Source organism: Anguilla anguilla, chromosome 8 (assembly GCF_013347855.1).
Source record: "Anguilla anguilla isolate fAngAng1 chromosome 8, fAngAng1.pri, whole genome shotgun sequence".
Taxonomy (NCBI): domain Eukaryota; kingdom Metazoa; phylum Chordata; class Actinopteri; order Anguilliformes; family Anguillidae; genus Anguilla; species Anguilla anguilla.
The window spans coordinates 7,990,056-8,010,476 of NC_049208.1; the positions used below are offsets into that span (position 1 = coordinate 7,990,056).

General features: G+C 41.2%; 1 protein-coding gene across 4 annotated transcripts; it reads right to left on the reverse strand.

The window, feature by feature from the left end:
* Positions 1 to 835: 835 nt before the first annotated feature.
* On the reverse strand, positions 836 to 19,842 carry LOC118233919 (V-set and immunoglobulin domain-containing protein 1-like). Of its 4 annotated transcripts, none has more exons than XM_035430036.1 (4): positions 18,049 to 18,091; positions 9,622 to 9,930; positions 3,840 to 4,145; positions 836 to 2,908 (listed from the first exon to the last, which is right to left on the reverse strand). In XM_035430036.1, the coding sequence occupies exons 1-4, from the start codon at positions 18,056 to 18,058 to the stop codon at positions 2,532 to 2,534; spliced, it is 1,002 nt and encodes a 333-aa protein (XP_035285927.1). In that variant the 5' UTR covers positions 18,059 to 18,091; the 3' UTR covers positions 836 to 2,531. The 4 variants fall into 4 exon arrangements, with proteins under 4 accessions (XP_035285927.1, XP_035285926.1, XP_035285929.1 ...); XM_035430035.1 differs by lacking the exon at positions 18,049 to 18,091 and adding an exon at positions 11,165 to 11,406; XM_035430038.1 differs by lacking the exons at positions 836 to 2,908; positions 3,840 to 4,145; positions 9,622 to 9,930; positions 18,049 to 18,091 and adding exons at positions 7,599 to 8,600; positions 9,077 to 9,388; positions 19,818 to 19,842.
* Positions 19,843 to 20,421: the final 579 nt, after the last annotated feature.

Genomic DNA, 20,421 nt, shown 5'->3' on the forward strand with positions numbered 1-20,421 from the left:
GGTGCTGGAGCTGCTATTAGACAGTGGGTGATGAGCTATTATTGGACAGTGCATACAGGTGCTGAGCTGTTATTGGGCAGTGCATACAGGTTCTGAGCTCCTATTGGACAGTGCATACAAGTGAGCAGACTTTTTTTTTTCCAAGAACTAGCTCTCTTGCTCATTTCTCCAAACTTACATATTGCACCATTAGGTAACTAATCAAATAGAGTCAATTCCAGCTGTGAATATATCCTTTTCTCAATAAATTTTGGAATTAAATATTTCCTTGATGGGGGATCCAAACCACAGACACAAATTACACTTATTTTTTTGGAGATACTAACTAGTACACTATGCAGGAGGATTTTAAAATGACAATTATTTTCCCTTTTTAACACAATATAAGTTGTGTAGTCACAGGTGTGGGTGCACTGTCTGCATTGGTAGGGCGTGAACCTGGATCTGACTTTGTTTTGGTGCGTGACAATTTCACATTCTGCTTGTGCGGGTGGCATGAAGCAGAACAGTGGGACAATTTCACACGTTGTCTGCATTTCTGTGAGGATGAGGGCAGGGTAAAGACTTATATTTAGATCTATATTTTTGCACCGATTATAGATGAAAAAGAGCTTCTTTTTTTCCCATAAATTGATACAGCAACGCGGCCCTTTTTCAGATCAGGAGGAACATAGAGAGAAGACTGAGCACTGAGACACCGGTTTGTTATGTTCATTGGAAATCTGTAAATGCATATACTCCTTCTCCTTGAAAATTCATGGAAAGTGCTCAACCAACCCAGGACTCTTAAATATTTAATTGTAAGGCAGCATTGGAAATAAAATATAAAACAATATCAACGCCGTCAATGTATTTATTAAAGAACAGACATGCAGTTGAATTATCCAAAGTCTCAAAGTGCTTGCACAGGAGTTCATTCTTCAGAGGAAAATCATTGTGGAGCAGCATGAACCTGAATGAGCATGGAGCACAGATTTGTTTTGAGCTCCTACCCAATGGAGGTGTTAGGCTGAGCTCAGCCCAGCAGGACAGGGGTGAACCCTGGACAGGACACCAGGCTACTCCAGACCCACATGGAAAAACAGTTAACAGTTAACATGTGGGTCTGGAGTAGCCTGGTGCCCTGTCCAGGGTTAACACTCAAGACTCCAGAGTCGGCCTCTGAACTGTGGGGAAGGGGCCAAACTGGCAGGCCAAAAGTACATGTGGGTAATGGAACATCCTGACCGGACTACTGCAGCCGTTTTTCATGCATTCAATCACATGGGGGTTGGGGGGGGGGGGGGGGTGGTCCATATAGGTCCAGGCAGTGAACCTGATCAAGACCAGTCGTTTTAATTTTGGGGCAGAAAAAGAGAAAAAGCAGAGCAGTTCAACCTTGCAGTCACAGAGGGCCTATGGTGGCCACATAGTCCACTTATAGCAAGAAACAGCCTTGACTTTGATTTGGTGAGCGGAACAGCACCCTCTTACCTGCCATCTATTATCAAACCCGAGCTGTCTTTCTGATGAAATTAACATCAACACTGTATGTGTATATGTGCATCGCTCTGAATAAAAAAAGCACCTGCTAATGGTCTAAATGTAACATAATATCATTGTAAATTCAGTCACAGACAGTCCGGGATCCTATCCCACAATGAGAGTACATGCAAATGGCACAGTGACAGAGCTAGACTGAATTGACTCAATCATGACACTGTCATGACTACCAGTCACCCAGCTAGCCGCATTAACGCACTGAAGGTATATTGCATCTTAAGGTAAATCACAGTTCCAAAAATCAACTAGTCTAATGTAAGACAAAAAAAAAAGACTGCAGTTATTAGAGGACAATTTGCTAGGGTCATGCATGTGACCTTGAAACAAACTGCCTTATGTGATGAATATTGTGCCTTCTCATCTCCCTTGGGATTCAAACCTGAGAGCAGGGCAGCGTGGGATGCCTGGAGGCCCCAGCAGCACGGTGGAGCACTGCAGTCATGTCTTTTTAACACACCGAGACAACAACATCTCCATATGTAACAGCACCTGACCCAACAGCAGCACTGAACTGCGTGCAGGTTCATGAAGACCATGTTTAGCCTTTGACAAACATAACAGGAAGTGGTAATTGGGAAGCTTCCTGTTATGCCAGCCTTTCCGTTACATCAGCAGTATCAGTTTCTGTTATCTTTTCATGATCTGGGGTCTCATGTGCAAAGAAGGACAATTTACATTTACTTCACGGAAATTCACTTCTACTCCAGGATGAGGAGAGGTATGCATAATAATAATAATAATAATAATAATAATAATAATAATAATAATGCACCTTTCAGGCAGCATAGCAAAGGCTGCAGCAGCAAAATGCAAAACATTTAATCCTCATCCTATATACTTTACATGATTCAAAATTGAAATTCACAAAGACATTGTTTACATTAAAATAAATGATCTCTTTGCTACAAACCACTCTTTTATACAGATGGTGTGTGCGTGTGTGTATGTGTATAGGTGTGTGCGTGTGTGTGTGTGTACGAGGTGTATTTCTATAAATATGAAATCATTCCAAGTTTAATGGAAGCATATTCTGTAGAGTTTTCGCTTTGATTTTGGATGTTTGTATTTTTCACTGTTTTACTGTGAACAACAGTAGAATATGTCACTGAATCAGCATTCTTCTCCTCCACCTGCTCCCCGGTCCCCATCTCTTGTTCTTCTCTGGATTCCACGTGTGCATTTTTCCTGGATCTAACTCTGCAGTAAAATAGCACAGCCACACACACTGCGACTGCGGCAACAACAGCAGCAATGGTCGCGTACAAGATGGACTTTTTTAGCTCTTCAGAGATCTCCGTTGTGGAGGGTGGCTTGCTTCCACGTGTGGATACGTGCTCGGTTATGGCTGGAGACTGGGTTGTGGCTCCTACAAAATAAAGCCTTAGTCAATTTCTGCAAAAACACAGCAAGGAAATGTTTATTTTTTTTTAACAACCGGTCATTATCAGGTCCTGTGGCATTGCTGGCACACATTTGAGGTTGTGGGTCAGACCAGGTTTTTAGTGCGGGACTGAGTAGGACCATAGAATCTGCTGAAATATCACCGTGAGAGAGAGAGGGGTGAGATTAGGGTGTGGGGTTTCACATAGACATTTCCTCTTTTGCAGTGAGACTGATGTATTTGTTTTGTATGTCTTATCCACACCTGTACTCTCCCTCGTCTGACAGAGTGATATGAGAGAGGAGAGCCAGGTTTCCAAGGGAGACGGAGTCCAACACCTGCACTCTGACTGTTGCAGTAATCCACAGATCTGGACTTTTCTTAATAAAGTATGAACATCTGAACATGGATGCCATGTATATGAAAATGATATGAAACATTATAAGAAATTATCTCTAACATAATATCAACATTATTTTATATTATATTATATTTTTAATTGTTTTTATTTTAAATACTCCAGTTTGATGATTTTAAGTCATATGGTTCACAACTTACAAGGAGCAACAGGGGGTAATTATAATATTATAATGACAATAATTACAGAAATATTGAGTTTAGTTTGAGGGATATGAGTAATGAATTCCAGTTACAACACACTGGTTAGTTCTTGCTAAAGACACCTCTGTGAAGCAAGCCATGAAGTACTCAAACATTGCAGAAGGGATGTTCTACTTGATTTGAAATGCCACATGCAATTTAAAATATCATAATAATCCAATGAGAATCAGATTAAGGAAATTTCAGTTTCTTATCAAAACTGCCTGTGCAAACTTGTAAATTCAACTCAAATTTGGCGCATAAGTACTGCAATGTGGTTAATTTCAGAACTATGGGCATATGTGGTCAAATTTACCTTTCACTGTGAGAATGATGTCTCTGAAGTGCCCATCTGCTTCACACCTGTATAATCCCGCATCTGACAGAGTGAGATCTGAGAGACGGAGAGACAGGTTTCCAGGGGTGGCAGAAATAGTCACCCGGTCTTCGTAGCGGTTGTTCACTGCATTAGGATATGACCAAAGTGTGGTGTCGGAAGGACCTGGATTAAAAATCCATCTGGCAGATTTCAGTGTTGGCTGTCCCTCAGTGCAGTAGCAAGGCAGGACCACGGAGCCTCTTGTGTACCCAGTGACCTCTTTGGGTGCAGATAGAGAACAGCCTGCAACAGAGAGTGACTTATTATGAGTGTCCTGTATGGTGATTGATTGAGTGATAGATTGATTAACTGAAATTCTTTAGTGAGATCAGTTAAAAATACATGTAGCCCCTCTGACCAGAGATGCCCCAAATAATCAAAAGGAATAAAATTCTATAAAGCCAAGGGCTTATTTCCATTGTGGTCCGTTAAGACCTGGTGGCAGTATAGCATAATGGTCAGGGAAATAGGCATGTATGCCACTCTGGACAATAGTGTCTCAAAAATGTCATATAAATGCAATATAAATATGTTTGAATTTAGTACAAAACATCATTAATTCATTAGGTAGTTGGCACTTTGGGTTTTTAATGAGTTAAAATGTATCTTGGTTGCAACTATTAACAATTAATAGCTTTAATAACAGCACTCCTTCCATATTGGATAAATACCTTTATCCAGAGTAGATTAAGCACTGTTCATAGATATGAGTTCAAAGCATAGTGCAAAATATCTAATTTGTTTTTCAAAATATATATTTACCCCAGCAGACATTTAAGCCGCGTTTCCACCAAAATTACCCGGAACTTTCAGTCCCAGGAACTACTTTACCAGGAACTAAAAGGTTCCTTCAGCCAATGGTTGTCTGCGTTTCCACCGGAAAAGTCCCGCGAAGATTAGGCAAATTAGCCCACTGACGTAGGAAAAAGCGACGTTGTCGTCGGTCCATCTGTCATATGATTTCTTCTGTAACCCCATACTACCACCGAAGTAGCCTACATTATTTTCTAATAACCGGGACAGCCCGGAGGGGTTTATTCCACTTATATACAACGGGTTACCAACAATGGTATTTTGTATTTATAGATTTTTATCGATTTAATCACATGGAATTGAAATATTATTCTGCAGCCGCTTGGGCATATTTTACCGCTGTCAAGCAAAACTGTCGTTGGTAGTTGAACTTGGACCGTTATGCAACAAATAGGATGTAACAGACCAATAGTCAGATTGTAACTGTTTTATATATCCTCTCAAACACATTCATTATGTTTTTATGCGAACATTCGCTTTCATGTCTTGACATCCGAAGCGACAGAATGCATTCACATTTCCAATATAGGCTAACTGGCAACAACAGCAGAAAACATGCACACGTTGTAAACTATTTGCTGTTTGATTACTTTCTCATCGTCAATTCCATATAGACTAATCGCAAAATGACAAGAATAGAACGAAAACTCGGACTTGCGTGAAAATTTTAATTAGTAGTGGTACAGCCACCGTTTGTTTTCCTTCGAAGTTACTGCTAGCCGAGCAGCGAAGTGTGCCCTCCAGATGCGAACCATGCACCATAAATTAGTCCATAGTCTTCCTGGTCTTTTTGTGGAATTGAAGAATGGCAGAGTAAAATTACGGCAGTCTGAAAAAGCTAAAGGTACGATTACTAGAATTAACCTGTTATTTTACCCTGTGAAATTTTTTTAGATTTTAGAGTGAAAAAACACATTTCAATTTCCTTTTCCAACAAAAAACGAAATCACTTTTATTGTTCACTTTCGATTTTTTATCATTTTATATACAAACTCATGAAACGCAATCACAATCGAATCATTGATACTTACAAGCTCACCAAGGACTTAGGACACAGTGTTTTCTCCTTAGATTAAACACGGCGCTCAATTTAACACAAGAAAATGAGAGCAGGTTTAGCTGTTGGGAATGACACCCAGAAGTCTGTGCATCATTCTCTCTTTACTTCTATGGGACTATAGATAGCACATAGACACACGGCTGTAACTGCGAGCTTAAGGTTTGAGTGAAGCTCTTTGAAAGCATCAATGGGTCAGATTAAATGATCAACTCACCTGAGATCATGTGAATCAGACTGCTGACCAGCCAGACACAGACCAGCATGGTTTTCAGTGTCAACATTCCAACCAAATATACACACAAAAGATTCAGTTACACTGATCCAAACTGCCTCTCTATGGAAGTGTGAAGTGCTTGCTTCTACATAAAATTATCTAAGCTAATGCAATTGTTTTCAATGACACACGGTATGAGTCATATTTCCTGCCCTTGTGAATCCTAAGACAGAAGTACCTTGAACAACACATATGAAAAAGCAGAAATAAATTTTAATATTAAAAAATTCTCCTTTAACAGGAGGACATAAATCCTACCCTTTGCTGTCCTGTAAAAATAAATAAATAAAAAATTTATAACAGGTTTAATATTTAAAAATGTGATGTCAGGCAGCGTGCATGCATGTGGTTGGCACTGGAGGAAGAGCTGAAAGGGGGGGGGGGGGGGAGAGGTGGATAATAAGCTGTTATTGGACAGTGCATACTGATGCTGAGCTGTTATTGGACAGTGCATACTGGTGCTGAGCTGTTATTGGACAGTGCATACTGGTGCTGAGCTGTTATTGGACAGTGCATACTGGTGCTGAGCTGTTATTAGACAGTGCATACAGCTGCTGACATCTCTCCTCTTAGAGCCAGTACAGTGTCTCTCCTCTGAAGGCTCAGTGCAGTGTCTCTCCTCTTAGGGCTCAGTGCAGTGTCTCTCCTCCGGGACCGCCCTCCAGTAAGCCACCGCCAGACGGACGAGAGACAACAAACTCATGCAACAAAAACAAACAAACAAACAAACAAACGACAAAGAAAGCAAAACCAACAAAATGCGATACACCGAAGCTAAAATCCTCCCCCGAGGAAACCCATTCATTCATCCGGCGTCTCTCCTGCGTTCTGCCTCATACCTCCCCTCTTCATAACCTGGCGCCATTGACGAATTCCAGCGAGAATCGCCACTTCGCCGCTTTCCCGCCAGTGCAACCTGCAATCAGCCCATTACCCCGGCGTGCATGCCACACGTGGATCCCAGTGAAACAATTCCTCCCGTGAGTCCAGCACAGCAAAGCCGGTGGCTTGTCAGGCTCACCTCTTGACATGAAGGCTTTCCTCACTGGGGGCCCTAAGCAGTCTTGTCGAGTGTTGGGGGGGCGGGGGGGGGGGGGGGATGCTCTTTGAATATGTCGAGCATTAGGGGATATCGTTGCGATAGGGGATGAATACCGCATGGGGGCCCCCTGGTTCCCACAGGGGCCCTAAGCAGCCGCTTAGTTCACTTATGTCTCGGGTCGGCCCTGGCTTGGACATTACCACAACTCACTTAACGGGAAGTTACGAAGCTGCTTGTGTGTCAATGTTTGCGCACTTTTTTTCAAAAATAAAGCCCCACGCTTCATGATCTGAGGATGTGGCTGGTCTCACATTATCATAGGAAAACTGTTTCCTTGATTAATCTTAGTATGTGCATTTCTGGAACAATATTGTAAGCTTGTCAGCAAACATAACCTGCATCACAAGCTTATTTGGTGGTAGCTTGCTAATCAACTTGGGTAGCCTACCTGTCCAGCTAATGAACAAACTAGCTAATATACCTTCTGAAATAAAAATGGAACAAATGCATTGGTATTAGCAATTTTATGTCTTCACAGATATATTAAACAATATCATACATTAAATAATAAGCTAGTTATCCATGCTCATACCATAATTCCATTCAATTTTTGCACATACGTTCATATAAAGAAATACTACAGTATCAATACACATACATTTTTTAATGCAAAATATTAGAATTTTATCATTACAATTTTTAATAATCAGATGTTTTTACAAGTTAAACTAACATCATGCTATAATGCAGTGCACCTAGAAGTACTGAGATGCAAAATACAAAATAATATAGAATTTCATCCTGATCCTATATACTTTACATGACTCACAGAAGAGATTTACATAGCTCAGGAGGTAAGAGCGGTTGTCTGGCAGTCGGAGGGTTGCCGGTTCAATCCCCAGGCCTGGGTGTGTCGAAGTGTCCCTGAGCAAGACACCTAACCCCTAATTGCTGATTGGTAGCTTGCATGGCAGCCTTTCACCGTTGGTGTGTGAGTGTGAGTGTGTGTGTGAATGGGTGAATGAGAGGCATCAATTGTAAAGCGCTTTGGATAAAAGCGCTGTATAAATGCAGTCCATTTACCATTACCAAATTTTGTGCGTGCATATGTGAATGCTTTTTGTGTGTGTGTGTACGAGGTGTATTTCTATAAATATGATGACATTCCGAGCTTTATGGAAGCATATTCTGTGGAGTTTTCACTTGGATTTTGGATGTTTGTATTTTTCACAGTTTTACTGTGAACAACGGTAGAATATGTCACTGAATCAGCATTCTTCTCCTCCACCTGCTCCCCGGTCCTCATCTCTTGTTCTTTTCTGGATTCCACATGTGCATTTTTCCTGGATCTAACTCTGCAGTAAAATAGCACAGCTCCACACACTGCGACCGCGGCAACAACAGCAGCAATGGTCGCGTACAAGATGGACTTTTTCAGCTCTTCAGAGATCTCCTTGCTTCCACGTGTGGATACCTGCTTGGTTATGGTTGGAGACCGGGTTGTGGCTTCTACAAAATAAAACCTTTGTCAATTTCTGCAGAAGCACAGCAAGGAAATGTTTATTTATTTTTTTTAACAACTGGCCATTATAGAGGTCCTCTGGTACTATTCAGGTTGTGGGTAAGACCAGGTTCTTAGTGCCAGACTGTGCAGGACCATAGAATCTGCTGAAATATCACCATGCCGTGTGTATGCACAAATTGCAACCCCAACAGATCAATCTCGCGGTGGTTCCATTGGGCTCTGTCACTGGCATGGTACAGTGCTGGTGCACAGGGTCACCACCATGATCCCGGGCCACCCTATCTCTGTACAGTTACTGTTATTGTTTCTTTAACAGAGAAACTTAAATAATTAAAATTCATGCCATGATCAAATATGTCCCACCCATCCAGTTCACCTGCAGCCAATGGGGAATTAATCTGTGAGTTTATATAATGTTGTCATTTGAAGATCTCATTTAAAGTTTTAAAGACAAATTTACCTTTCACAGTGAGACTGATGTCTCTGTAGTTCACATCTGCTTCACACCTGTATGTACCCCTATCTGACAGAGTGAGATCTGAGAGACGGAGAGACAGGTTTCCACGGGAAACAGAGTCCAACACCTGCACTCTGCCTTTGTAGCGATCGTTGACACTGGGAGGAAATATAACAGTGTTTTGGCCTCCAGGGTGTGCAGTCCATCTGACCTGTTCAGGTTTCCTCTGCACATCAGTACAGGCACAGGGCAGGACGACTGAGTCTCCTGTGAACCCAGTGATGTGTATGGGTTCAGAATCAGACAGAACACAGCCTGCAGAGAGAGGTGAGATTAGGGGGTGGGATTAGGAGATATAAACATGCCTGATCAACTCAACTTTGGCCCAGAAGTGCTGCAATGTACTTCATTCCAGAACGGTGATTTGTACTTCCACATTTTAGTGGAATGAAACAAATACATTTATTGGATGGTTACACACAACTCATAGAACCCTTCCAGTAGCACTCCATTCTTGACATGTTATGGGCAAATATGGTCAAATTTACCTTTCACTGTGAGACTGATGTCTTTGAAACTACTTGAAGATGCTTCGCACCTGTATGTACCCCCATCTCGCAGAATGAGATCTGAGAGACGGAGAGACAGGTTTCCTGGGGTGGCAGAAATACACACCCGGTCTTTGTAGCGGTTGTGCACATTATTAGGATACGACCAAAGTTTGATATCGGAAGAACCTGGATTAAAAATCCATCTGGCAGTGTTCAGTGTTGGCTGTCCTTCAGTGCAGTAGCAAGGCAGGACCACGGAGCCTCTTGTGTACCCAGTGACGTCTGTGGGTGCAGATAGAGAACAGCCTGCAACAGAGAGTGACTTATTATGAGTCTCCTGTATGGTGATTTATTGACTGATTGATTAATTGATTACTCAACATTCTTTAGTGAGATCAGTCAAAAAAACATGTGACCATTCTGATGCCCCAAATACATTACATTACATTCCAGGCATTTGGCAGACGCTCTTATCCAGAGCGACGTACAACAAAGTGTATAACCATAACCAGGAACAAGTTTGACGAAACCCCTAGAGAGAAGTACTGGTCCAAGTGCAGGGAACAACCGCATAGTTCAACTTGGACCCTGAAGGTTAAACTGATTAACACTAAACAACGAGAACGGCAACAACGCAGTCTATGGAAAAAATACAAGCAGTAGTTAAGACAGTTAATGCAGCTAAGTCACCTACGAAACAGATATCGTCTGTCTACAAATACCAAAGATCGTCAGAAGGAATATAAAACTATAAAGCCAAGGGCTTATTTCCATTGTGGTCAGTTAAGACCTGGTGGCAGTATAGCACAATGGTCTGGGAATAGTGTCTTCAATATGTCATATAAATGCGATATAAACATGTTTGAATTAAGTACAAATCATCATGCATTCATTAGCTAGTTGGCACTTTGGGTTTTTAATGAGTTAAAATGTATCTTGGTTGCAACTATTTACAATTAGTAGCTTTAGTAACAGTACTCCTTCCATATTTGATGAATACCTTTCATAGATTTGAGTTCAAAGCATAGTGCAAAATATCAAATTTATTTTCCAAAATATATATTTACCCCGGCAGGCATTTAGATCAGAAAGGGGGTTGAACTCATGCTCCTAACTCTATAAATTTTAGGGTTTTGTCATGGAGTTAGAACTTTTGATTTTAGAGTAAAGAAACACATTTCAATTTCCTTTTCCAACAAAAAACTAAATCACTTTTATTGTTCACTTTTGATTTTTTATCGTTTTATATACAAGCTCTTGAAAGACAATCACAATCTAATCATTGATACTTACAAGCTCATCAAGGACTTTGGACACAGTGTTTTCTCCCTAGATTAAACATGGCGCTCAATTTAACACAAGAAAATGAGAGCAGGCTTAGCTGTTGAGAATGATACCCAGAAATCTGTGCATCATTCTCTCTTTACTTCTATGGGACTATAGATAGCACAGACACACAGCTGTAACTGCAAGCATATATTTAAGGTTTGAGTGAAGCTTTTTGAAAACATCAATAGGACAGATAAAATGATCAACTCACCTGAGATCATGTGAATCAAACTGCTGACCAGCCAGACACAGACCAGCATGGTTTTCAGTGTCAAATTTCCAACCAAATATACACACAGAAGATTCAGTTGCACTGATCCAAACTGCTTCTCTATGGAAGTGTGAAGTGTTTGCTTCTGCACAAAACTATCTAAGCTAATGCAATTGTTTCCAATGACATGCAGTATGAGTCACATTTCCTTCCCTTGTGTGAATCCTAAAATGGGAAGTACCTTGAACTGCACATATGAAAAAGCAGAAATAAATTAAATTAAATTAAATAAAAATGTATTATAGTTTTTACAATTAAAAATGTGCACCTTATTTGTGGGGCGGCACGGTGGTGCAGTGGGAAACACTGTCCCCTCGCAGCAAAAAGGTCCTGGGTACGAATCCCAGCCCCTTTCTGTGTCATGGGTTTCCTCCGGGTACTCCGGGTTTCCTCCCGCAATCCAAAGACATGCAGGTAGGCTGATTGGAAACTCTAAATTGCCCATAGGTATGAGCGTGTGAGTGAATGGTGTGTGTGCCCTGTGATATGCTGGCTGCCTATCCACAGGCGTAATCCTACCCAATGCACACTGGGATAGTATGATTTCTGAATCAATTGTAGGGGGAATTATATGCTAGGTGCCCAAAATAATTTAGCTGCTGTAACAATTATGCCACCTCTGATTTGCTATAACAAACAACATGCTTTTTTTGCTGTTATATGTTTACTCAATGCCATCAAAAGAGACAACGAGAGGGTTGGTACCCACAGAGGTCATGAAGAGAGCTTCAGATTTGGATATTAAGGACATTAGATGGAGTTGAAAACCATCTACTTTGGGGTGACCTTATGGATTTTAAATGGTCTATAATATTTGTTAAAGAAATTCATTGTAGTCATCAACGGGTTTGGCTTTTTAAGTTCATTAAGGGCTTAATGTTAAATGTGCTCAGCTAATTTGCTTGCTGCATTGACATAGTATCATCGTTTGCACGCTTCAAGTGATTAATGGAAATGAAACAGCCACCTCACTGTAAGCACACACCACATTGGTATGTATAGTAGGCTATTTGCTTTGTAAAAGCTTTCCTTATTGATTTGGACATTACCACAACTCACTTAACAGTGTGGCACCGTACTGGGTGTGACGGTGTAGGCGGGGCGGCACAGAAATACACAGACCGGAGGTTTGGGGAAAAATAGCCCAACAGGGCTCTTTAATTAAACCAAATTAAGCACGCAAATCAAAGCCGTACTCAACAACAAAAGTTTCTTCTTTAAATTAAATTAAAGTAAAGTAAAGTAACTGAAATTAAAGTAATGATGACCCGGAGACAGCTTAGGGGATCCCTCTTTAAAGCACGAAGAGGGATGTGGTCCCGCGTCTCCGCTGGCTTCTGCAAAACAAGTACAAAGTTACAAACAGATATTTCACCGCTCTGTTGTAGCCCAAAAACCCCCTCTCCTCAAGGGAGACAAAGGCCTCCTCTTAAGCTCCCAGCTCATTTCCCTGGAGTAGCGGCAGCTGTGTGGCCTCATTGACTTCAGGTGTGTTGAGTGCCAATGAGGGAGTTGGGGAATTTCCCGGTTGCCGCTCTCCAGGGTCCTGTGGCTGGGCTTCACAGAGTGGTGCTGTCCTGGGTCCTGAACAGCGGGCCTGGTGGTAGGTTTGAGCTGATGAATATCCGGCTGGGAGGGGCACTGCGGGGGCATGCCCCGATCCACGCCACATCGGTCAGTTACGAAGCTGCTTTTGTGTCAATGTTTGCGTACTTTTCGCTTCATAATCTGAGGATGTGGCTGGTCTCACATTATCATAGGAAAACTGTTTCCTTGATTAACCTTAGTATGTGCATGTCTGGAACAATATTGTGAGCTTGTCAGCAAACAATCTCTATCACAAGCGTATTTGCTGGTAGCTTGCTAACCAACTTGGGTAGCCTACTCGTCCAGCTAATGAGCAAACTAGCTAGTATACCTTTTGAAATAAAAATGGAACAAATGCATTGGTATTAGCGATTTTCTCCACAGATATATTTATGTAAACAATTTCATACATTAAATAATAAGCTAGTTATACATGCTCATACCATAATTCCATTCCGTTGTTGCACATGCGATAATATAAAGAAATACTACAATATCAATACACATACATTTTTAATGCAAAATATATGAATTTTATCATTACAATTATTAATAATCACAGGTTTTTGCAAGTTAAACTAACATCATGCTATAATGCAGTGCACCTAGAATTACTCAGATGCAAAATACAAAATATAGAATTTTATCCTGATCCTATATACTTTACATGATTTACAAAAGAAATTCACAAACACATTGTTTACATTAATATAAATGATCTCTGTGGCAAACACGCCTGCCACAGGCCACCGAAGTGGCTTTCCTTGGGGCCCTCCAGCACAGAGACACAGGGAGATGATGTTCCAACAGTCCAGATTTATTGACAAGGGTTTGGCAAGCTGTTACAACCAAGTGAGCAGATGTAAAACCCTGTCATGACAGAGAGCTCTCCTGTGTGGGTGGGGATGGCAGATTTAACCTGTGCGCAGTGATTACCTCACTACGCACAGGTGCAGCCACTCCTGTTCCTGGGTCCAATTAGCCTGGCCAATTATCTCATTCTTAACCAATTATCCAATTGGCCAGGTCTAATTAGCTTGACCCAGGGCAGGTGTGGCTGCTTAAACCAGCCATCCCCACACCACAATCTCTTTGCTACAAACTGCTCTCTTTGCTACAGATGGTGTGTGTGTATGTGCATATGTGAATGCGTTTGTGTGTGTGTGTTTGTGTGAAGGCGTGCGTGTGTGTACGAGGTGTATTTCTATAAATTTGATGACATTCCAAGTTTAATGGAAGCATATTCTGTGGAGTCTTCACTTTGATTTTGGATATTTGTATTTTTCACAGTTTTACTGTGAAAAACAGTAGAATATGTCACTGAATCAGCATTCTCCTCCTCCTCCTGCTCCTCGGTCCCCATCTCTTGTTCTTCTCTGGATTCCACATGTGCATTTTTCCTGGATTTAAATCTGCAGTAAAATAACACAGCCCCACACACTGCGACTGCGGCAACAACAGCAATGGTCACGTACAAGATGGAGTTTTTCAGGTCTTCAGAGATCTCCGTTTTGGGGGGTGGCTTGCTTCCATGTGTGGATGTGTGCTTGGTTGTGGTTGGAGACCGGGTTGTGGCTTCTACAAAATAAAACCTTTGTCAATCTCTGCAGAAGCACAGCAAGGAAATGTTTATTTTTTTAACAACTGGCCATTATAGAGGTCCTGTGGTATTGCTGGCACACGTTTCAGGTTGTGGGTAAGACCAGGTTCTTAGCGCCAGACTGTGCTGAAATATCACTGTGCAGTGTTTGAAAAAATTAACACCGCAAAAGACCAATCCTGCTGTGGTTCCACACACCCAACGCAAACGTCAAAAAACGAGGATGGAAATAGCGACTTTGGAAAAATATCATTTTATGTATGTTCATGTATACAACATGTGCCATTTACTCCGATTCCATTAGAACTATTTGCCGACATTTTGCATCATAAAATAAGGCTCTGGTACAGTGCTGGTGCACAGGATCACCACCAGGGACTTTGGGGCCCCATGATCCCGGGCCACCCTATCACTGTACAGTTACTGCACAGTTTTTTGAGGACCTCTTTCGGTCAGGGCCCTTGGAATTGTCTTAAACTCCGCCCACATGTAAGGCACCCCTGTTGGTACACATTGGGTATTTTGGGTTGCTGCTGCCGTAGTTACTGCCAGCAGCACACCAGGTGCAAGCAGGCCTCAGTCTGTCATCAGTGAGCAGTAATGCAGATGATGCAGGTAATGCAGGTGAGTACACTGATAGAGGACATTAGCATCAGCACCAGCACCCTCTATAGGTCAGACTGCAGGCAGTAAAGCATAACTCCATCAGCAGTACTAGTGACTCAGAAGTTTAACCCCTTTTCGGATTTAAATGCCCGCTTTGGGTAAATATATATTTTGTAATATAAATTTGATATTTTGCACTATACAGTCAAGGTTTGTGGTAAGAACCCAAGAGCAGAGTGTAAAAAAAAACACTCAGCTCAAAAGGAAGTTTAAACAAAGACTTCACTTAAAAAAAAAAAAAAAGGAAAACAGAACAAACAAAAGTCCACGAGGGGCATTTAACGAAAACAAAAAGCAGGGAACGCGGAAAACTTGAATAACAGAGATACGCAACGAGCCAAAACACACACACACACGGGCAGAAACACACACGGGCAGATACGCACAGGCAGAAGCAAACGGGCAGAAACAGACGGGCAGAAACACAAGGAACCTGCACCTGAGTAAGGGAAACAAATAACTTAAATAGACAGAAGGCTAACAAGACACAGGGCACAATTCACAATCATACCAGAGAGGGAAGGGAGAATGAGACATGGGCAAAGACAATGATTGAGAGACAGAGAGAGAGAGAGATGGAGGTGGGATTAGCAGATAAGCACACCTGATTTGATGTCTCATCTAGGCCCTTCCACACCTTCAGTTTAATAGTTTGAAGTCATATGGTTCATAAATTACAAGATGCAACAGGCAATAATTATGACAATAATTACTATGGTAATGATTTGAGTTTGAGATATATGAGTAATGAATTCCAGTTACAACACATTGGTTAGTTGTTGCTGAAGACACCCCTGTGAAGCAAGCCATGAAGTACTCAAACATTGCAGAAGGGATGTTGTACTTAATTCTGCCATAATATCAATAAATGCTGCAAGCAAGCAGTTTAATGTATCAAAATAATCTAATTAGAAATAGATAAAGGAAATTTAAGGTTTAAAACAGAACCTCTTATCGAAACTCACTGTGCAAACCTAAGATTAAACTTCCGCTCAACCTTGGCGCAGAAGTAATGCGACTCATTCTATAATGATGATTTTTATTCTGCATGTTTGTGCAATGAAACAAATACCTTTACTGTAAAGTAACATAAAACTCATAGAGCCCTTTTGTCACCCTGTCCTTGACATGCTATGGGCAAATGTGGTCAAATTTACCTTTCACTGTCAGTTTGATGTTTCTGTGTTGTCCATCTGCTTCACAACTGTATGTACCCCCATCTGACTGAGTGAGATCTGAGAGTCGGAGAGACAAGTTTCCTGGAGTGTCAGAAATAATCACCCGGTCTTTGAATCGGTCGTTCACTGTATTAGGATATGACCAAAGCGTGATATCGGAACCACGTGAGGAAAAAACCCATCTGGCAGAGTTCGGTGTTGACTGCCCCTCAGTGCAGTAGCAAGTCAGGACCACGGAGCCTCTTGTGTACCCAGCGACCTCTGTGCTCGCAGATAGAGAACAACCTGCAACGGAGAGTGACTTATGAGTCTCCTGTATGGGGATTGATTCATTTAAATTCTTTATTTTCTTTGAAGATCATTTAAAAATACATGTAGCCACTCTGAGCAGGGATGCCCCAAATACCAAAAGAATTTGAAGGAATAAAACACTATAAAGCCAAGGGCTTTTTTCCATTGTGGTCTATAGCACAATGGTCAGGGAAATAGGCATGCATGCCACTCTGGACATTGATGTCTCCAAAATGTCATATAAATGTAATATAAACATGTTTGAAATAAGTACAAATCACCATTCGTTCATTAGGTAGTTGGCACTTTGGGTTTTTAATGAGTTAAAATGCATTTTGTTCGCAACTATTTACAATTAGTATAAGAACAGTACTCCTTCCATATTGGATAAATACCTTTATCCAGAACAGATTAAGTAGTGTTATGAGTTCAAAGTTAAAAAAAATGTGCTTCTTTACTCTAAAATCAGAAGTTTTTCCCATGAATTTCAGGGTTTTGTCATGGAATTAGGAGCATGAGTTTAACCCGTTTTGGATGTAAATGTCCGCCAGGGTAAATATATATTTTGTAATATACGTTTGATATTTTGCACTATACTGTCAGGGTTTGGGGTAAGGACCCAAGTGCAGAGTGTAAAAAAAAAACCAAACAAAAAAAACACTAAGCTCAAAAGGAAAGTTTAAACAAGGGCTTTACTTAAAAAAAAAAAAGGAAAACAGAACAAACAAAAGTCCACGAGGAGCATTTCACGAAAACTTTTTAAAAAGCAGGGAACTCGAAACACTTGAATAACAGAGATACGCAACGAGGCAGAACATGAGCAGAAACACGCACGCACGCACGCACGCACGCACGCACAGAAACAGGGCAGAAACACAAGGAACCAGCACCCAAGTCAGGGAAATAAAGAACTTAAATAGACAGAAGGCTAACAAGACACAGGAGGGCACAATTCACAATCACACCAGAGAGGGAAGGGAGAATGACACACGAGCAAAAACAATTATTGAATAATTGAAAACAATAATACAATTAAACACCAAAGAGGGAGAACGAACTGAAACACAAAACTGAAGTGCCGCCATCTGGCGGCCAATAAAAGGAAAATCAGAAACTGGACAGAATCCTGACATATACATTTCCAAAGAAACAATTACTTCAGGTTCAAATCAGTCAAGAACACTATTTTCAGTCATGCACAGTCTTATGTACAGCCTCTTTAAATGCAATCACAATCTAACAATTGATACTTACAAGCCCACAAGGGAACACAGTGTTTTTTTTTTCCCCTATATTGAAAAATACACTCAGTTTAACACAAGAAAAAGACAGCAGGCTTAGCAGTTGAGAATGACACACAGAAGTCTCTGCCTCATTCTCTCTGTACCTCTATGGCACTATAGATAGCACATAGACACACGGCTGTAACTGCGAGCTTATATTTAAGGTTTGAGTGAAGCTCTTTGAAAGCATCAATGGGTCAGATAAAATGATCAACTCACCTGAGATCATGTGAATCAGACTGCTGACCAGCCAGACACAGACCAGCATAAGACCAACAAAACCTTGCTTATATTTCTCAGAGATAATGAAAGAACTTTTCATCTGGTAGCTAAATTTGAGAGAACAATGTTGCTGTTGTTGTCTCCGTAACAAAGGATCTTAAATAATAAATCATGCCATGGTCAAATATGTCCCACCCACCCAGTTCACCTGCAGCCAAAGGGGCATCAATCTATGAGAGCTGATATAATGTTGTCATTTGAAGATTTCACACAACTCATTATAGTTTTAAAGATAAATTTACCTTTCACTGTGAGACTGATGTCTCTGTGTTGTCCATCTGCTTCACACCTGTATCTTCCCGCATCTGACAGATTGAGATCTGAGAGACGGAGGGACAGGTTTCCAGGGTAAATGGAGTCCAACACCTGCACTCTGTGTTTGTTGCGATCGTTGACACTGGGAGGACTTTGTGGAACTATAACAGTGCTTTGGCCTCCTGGATATGCTGTCCATTTGACCCGTTCAGGTTTCCTCTGCACATCAACACAGACACAGGGCAGGACGACTGAGTCTCCTGTGAACCCAGTGATGTGTATGGGTTCAGAATCAGGAGGAACACAGTCTGCAGAGAGAGAGAGAGAGAGAGAGGGAGAGAGAGAGAGAGAGATATGGGGGTGGGATTAGGAGATAATATTATAATATATATTATATTATAAGCACGCCTGATTGGATGTCTCACCTAGGCCCTCCCACAGCTTCAGTTTAATAGTATGAAGTCATATGGCTCACAATTTACAAGATGTAACAGGCAATAATTATGCCAATAATTACAGTGAAAATGACTTGAGTTTGAGAGATTAAGTACAGAATTCCAGTAGTTGGTTAGTTGTTGCTGAAGACACCCCTGTGAAGCCAGCCTTGAAGTACTCAAACATTGCAGAAGGGATGTTGTACTTGATTATTCCATAATATCAATAAATGCTGCATGCAGATTAATGTATCAAGATAATCTAATGAGAAATAGATAAAGGAAATTTAAGGTTTAAAACAGAACCTCTTATCAAAACTCACTGTGCAAACCTAGGATTAAACTTCCGCTCAACCTTGGCACAGACGAAATGGGCAGATACACACGGGCAGAAACACAAGGAACGAGCACCCGAGTCAGGGAATCAAAGAACTTAAAGAGACAGAAGCCTAACAAGACACAGGATGGCACAATTCACAATCACACCAGAGAGGGAAGGGAGAACGAGATACAAGCAAAAACAACGATTGAATAATTGAAAACAATAATACAATTAAACACCAAAGAGGGAGAACGAACTGAAACACAAAACTGAAGTGCCGCCATCTGGCGGCCAACAAAAGGAAAATCAGAAACTGAGCAGAATCCTGACATACACATTTCCAAATAAACAATCACTTCAGGTTCAAATCAGCCAAGTACACTGTTTTCAGTCATGTTCAGTTTTATGTACAGGCTCTTTAAATGCAGTCACAATCTAATTATTGATACATACAAGCCCACAAGGGAACAGTGTTTTTTTCCCTATATTTAAAACTACACTCAGTTCAACACATGAAAAAGACAGCAGGCTTAGCAGATGAGCATGATACCCAGAAGTCTCTGCCTCATTCTCTCTGTACCTCTATGGCACTATAGATAGCACATAGACACACGGCTGTAACTGCGAGCTTATATTTAAGGTTTGAGTGAAGCTCTTTGAAAGCATCAATGGGTCAGATAAAATGATCAACTCACCTGAGATCATGTGAATCAGACTGCTGACCAGCCAGACACAGACCAGCATAAGACCAACAAAACCTTGCTTATATTTCTCAGAGATAATGAAAGAACTTTTCATCTGGTAGCTAAATTTGAGAGAACAATGTTGCTGTTGTTGTCTCCGTAACAAAGGATCTTAAATAATAAATCATGCCATGGTCAAATATGTCCCACCCACCCAGTTCACCTGCAGCCAAAGGGGCATCAATCTATGAGAGCTGATATAATGTTGTCATTTGAAGATTTCACACAACTCATAGTTTTAAAGACAAATTTACCTTTCACTGTGAGACTGATGCCTTTGTAATGCCCATCTGCTTCACACTTGTATGTCCCCCCATCTAACAGAGTGAGATTTAAGAGACGGAGAGACAGGTTTCCAGGGGAAACAGAGTCCAACACTTGCACTCTGTCTTTGTAGCGACCGACGTTGGCTGGATGCTGCAGAAATATGTCAGTACTTTGGTCTTCGGTGTGTGCTGTCCATTTGACCCATTCAGGATTTCTTTGCACATCAGTACAGGCACAGGGCAGAACGACTGAGTCTCCTGTGAACCCAGTGATGTGTATGGGTTCAGAA

Excerpts from the sequence above, each read along its gene's own strand:
- LOC118233919 (XM_035430035.1), bottom strand. The coding sequence starts at position 11,213 with ATGCTGGTCTGTGTCTGGCTGGTCAGCAGTTTGATTCACATGATCTCA. Across the intron at positions 9,931-11,164 it reads TTTGATTCACATGATCTCAG|GCTGTTCTCTATCTGCACCC; the intron begins GTGAGTTGATCA and ends TCTCTGTTGCAG. Across the intron at positions 2,909-3,839 it reads CATCATTCTCACAGTGAAAG|GAGCCACAACCCAGTCTCCA; the intron begins GTAAATTTGACC and ends TTTATTTTGTAG.